General features: G+C 35.5%; 1 protein-coding gene across 1 annotated transcript; it reads left to right on the top strand.

Moving 5' to 3' along the window:
• Window positions 1-310: 310 nt before the first annotated feature.
• On the top strand, window positions 311-1,590 carry LOC104520701 (NTF2-related export protein 2; the record flags this gene model as incomplete). Its single annotated transcript, XM_010162465.1, has 2 exons — window positions 311-455; window positions 1,412-1,590. Coding segments are annotated over 2 exons (324 nt in total), but the record flags the coding sequence as incomplete, so codon positions are not given.
• Window positions 1,591-4,217: the final 2,627 nt, after the last annotated feature.

Here is a 4,217-nt window from a genome sequence, read left to right as displayed (position 1 = left end):
AACTAGTTCAGTTCTATCACTAGCTTTGTTAAAGGAATCTCATCAGTATTTAAATTTGGAGGCATATTAGTCACTATGCAACTTAGAAAGCAGAATATGTTACAGTTAGTTTTAATTGTTAGTCAGGAGCACTAATTGTTAAAGGGAGCTAATGTTCCAGGAGGGCATTTTCGGAGTAAATTATTTTTATCAAAGTAACAGAAGAAATCGGTAATTCACAACATAAAGATTCAAAGAATATTGTTTTGTATGTTGTCCACTGTACATGTTTACACATTTTCCTCAAATATGTATTTTCATAACCGTGCAGGCTTTAACAAGACTCTACTTGGACAAAGCAACGTTAGTTTGGAATGGTAACGCAGTGTCCGGGCAAGAAGAGCTGATTAAATTTTTTGAAATGTTGCCATCAAGTGAATTCCAGGTTAATGTGTTGGACTGCCAGCCCGTTCATGGTAAGGTTGTATTACAATTTACTTATTTAATTTTCCATCTTTCTATGACTTGTGAAAGTGAACTGCAGTTATAATGGTGCTTAATATTTCTTTTGGAACAAGCTTAGAGAAAATACTGGGGGTTGAAAATGTCAGGTTGTGCATAAATAAAGCACAAGTCAAAGCTTAGAGAAAATACTGGGGGTTGAAAATGCATAAATAAAGCACAAGTCGAGAGATGCAGCAACTCCATACTTTTTCTCACGTCTGGGAAAATATCTTAAGGACTGTCTTTGTTAAGATCATACTCAGATGTGATGTATTTTCATGTATTGGAGAAGTCTGGCTTAGCAGGTTATGTTGTCCTTGACAAGGTGTAAGAGTCAAGAGACCTCTTGTAACCTCTGATACTGGCCTGCAGTGTAATGTGGAACAAATCGTTAACCTGTATGTACGTTGATTTCTTTACATCTAGAATTGATGTTAATTTATTTAGATTTCTGATTAACAACTGCTAAAGAAAGTCTTACATAATTGAGAAGTTAATAAATTATTCTAATGGATATTTTGGGAATATAAGTAAGGAAAAAGTCTGTGGTCAAACATGCTTGCTGTGCTCTGCTATGAAAAAGATATCTAACAGCTGGGGAAAAAATTGTATGCAACTTGCTAAAGATATATGCATGTCTCAGATAATGAGAGCTTATTCTAAGCAAAAACTCAGGTGTTTGGTAGTGTTCTAAAATGAACAACATGAGATGAAAATAGAAAAGCCATTAAAAAGCAGTGTTGGTGAGTGAATACACCGTTGTCTGTATAGAAATGATGCAACAAAACCATATTTTTCATGAATGTGTAACCAATTGTTAGCCTATAAGTAGTATATCCAGAATTGAATGAAACTTCTACGTACATTTCCTACTTCTTTACCTGTTAGTCTTTGAGTTGGTTTCATTATACTTTCTCTCCTTGTGAAGAACAAGCTACTCAAGGCCAGACGACAGTCCTCGTGGTGACAAGTGGGACAGTAAAATTTGACGGCGACAAGCAACGCTACTTCAATCAGAACTTCTTGCTCACAGCACAGGCCACACCTACCAACACAGTGTGGAAGATCGCCAGTGACTGTTTCCGCTTCCAGGACTGGGCCAGTTAGTGAGGATTGGCTACGGGAAGTGACCTCTCTGATTCAACACATTCAAGTCAGCTGTACAGACAGACGTTCTCCACGCTGCAGGAGAAACGCTCGCTCTTCACGTTGCATCTGTCATTACGGAAGGTCTGCAGATGTTTCGGCGTTCGTCCCAATGACCAAGGGTGTAGTAGTAAACAATCCTAAAATGTGAGAGGTTACTCATGTTAGTTGAACCTAATAAAATGCTGAGGGCAGTGAGCTGTGTTGAAATACTTCCTAAAATGCCTTACATGCTGCTCTGTTGTCACTTCCAGACTTCTTGTATGTAATGCTGAAACTCCACGTTTTGAACACAATCCTCTTAATTATACAATTTTGACCAAATGTGTAATTTTTTTTACTTGAAAAGATCTATTTTTATAGTAACATTTTCCCTATTTTGAAGAAGATGCTTGTGGCATGTAGATAGAATTCTGAAAGCTACCTACTCCTGGTTGTAAGACGGTAGGAAGGTTTGACAATGATTTCTACTGCTAGTGAAAGTAGCAAACATAGCTCCCGAGTGTGTGATCTCTCCGATAATCCATTGGAAACTAATGTTACCTTCTCTCGTACAAAAGGACTAAATAATCTCAACGCATTTCCTTTGGGCTTGACCTTCTCAGTCTTTGGTTGTAGTTAATTTACATTAATTTGAACATAGGGACATAGGTATGAAGGACTTCAAGTTTGTTTTTTTTTTTCTTTGAAGTCTTACAGTGTAAGAAATACAACAGTTATATAATTTCTGTTTTGCTTTAAAACTTTTTATTCTGTTGCTATGAAGTTTGGACTGTTTTTCCCATATTTAGTCTGCAAGCTCTGAATCCCTACTGTCTTTTTAGGAAACAATTGTAGTACAAAAGTAGCCCTGGAAGTCTATTACTGTGAAGCCTTCAATTTTTCTCTTCAGTACTGTTATTCAGAACAGGTGCTTTGATTATTTTCAACTTAGAGTAACAGCTCTGAACACAAATACCATCTTCCTGTCATGCAGATTTTTACTATAGTTTTCATGTTCTTTTTAAATAGTGCCTTTAATTATTGATTCTTGGGGGTTTTGTGTGTCTTGCTTTAAATTTTCAGTTTAAAGATTTCAGCTGCTTTAAAATAGTTTTCAAGACTGCAGGTTAAGACTGTCCATCTTAACTTGGAACTTAAGACTAAATCTGAATATCAGCTGTTTCAAACAGGTACATTTCTATTTTAAACTGAGTAAAAAAAAAAAAAAGCTATATACATGAGAGTACACTTGCTTGTAAGTGAAAATACATGAGGGGAACTTGTAACTCTGATCTTAATACATGTGACAGCAGCAACCTGAATACAAAAGCAGTTACTACTGCAGCTCACTTGGTTTTATGACTTAAATTGGGGAAAACTGTGAAAATGAGCAATTTTCTTTTCAATTTTACTTGTGTAAAACATCTGTAACTTGCAATATACAAATATTTAAGGTATTCCACAAATAGTGGGATGTTTAGGTGAAATGGGTGGGTTTATTTCCTTTTAAGGCACTCTAGTCTTTATATCAGTAAGTTAGAGTTAGGAACCTGTCTCTATTTAGAAGCTGGTTTATGTTCTGAACTATTGTGTAACTATTTTTCAGCCTGAAGAATATGAGTTCCTGCAAAACAATGCAAGAAGTCCAGAATTTTTTAAAACTGTAAATACTGTAAAATACATTGTTATTTCTGTATGTAGTGAGGAAAGGATCACTATTTAATTAGTTTGTTCTTAATGGAATATGCCAGGTTCATATATTTGTGTTTCTTCTACAAGTTTGAAAAGAAAACTTAACCCTAAACTTACCTGTTACTGATACAGCATTGCTGAACTGCAATACTGGCGTGGTGTGCTTTTCTGGTTGGTTTTTTTTAATTTGCTGTTGATTATGTAAGTCGTGCTACAGATCTGCTTTGCATATGCAGAACAGGTTTTGACTTTTGAAATGTCATGATGGGTGGAATTGTAGCATTTGCTTGTTGAACTTTGAGGGCAGTTACCAGAACACACAGTTATATCTATACCTGATAAGCCTGTCCTGGGAATAAATATTTATTGGATATTTTTATTCGAGTTATAATTTCTATAGCAGTTTTTAAGCTTTTTCTAGGCAGATTGGGAGACTGAGAATATATGAGGCAATGTTTCAATCACATGTTATTCTTTTCAGTTATTTTCATGCCATTCAAATGCAGTCTGCTTTTAAATCTGGCTTATGCAATTAATAGTACAAAACAGACAAACAAAAAAAGCCACCACTACCTGGAACATTACTTAGGAAGCTTCCTTACTCCTTACTGGCCTAGCTGGACAAACCTAGTTTAAACTCTTAGTAAAATGTGTAGTTGGAATTGGACTTGGTATGCATACAAGGATTTTTGGAGAGAAATTTGTTAGAACATAATTGCTTCAGCCAAGGGAGAAGTGCTAATTGTGTACTGCCTCTTTCCATCATCTTCAGTGAGAGTCACTTTGGGTGATTCAGTACTACCATGATTAGCTGTTGCTCTTTGTAACTGAAAATGCTGTTTTACAAAATATTTCAATGGAGCATACTAAGTGATAATGTAGCTGTTAGATTAAATCAGTTCTTTTACAACTGA

The sequence above is a fragment of the Antrostomus carolinensis genome, unplaced genomic scaffold (assembly GCF_000700745.2).
Source record: "Antrostomus carolinensis isolate BGI_N321 unplaced genomic scaffold, ASM70074v2 scaffold51012, whole genome shotgun sequence".
Classification (NCBI taxonomy): Eukaryota; Metazoa; Chordata; class Aves; order Caprimulgiformes; family Caprimulgidae; genus Antrostomus; species Antrostomus carolinensis.
This window is presented reverse-complemented; position numbering and strand designations above follow the sequence as displayed.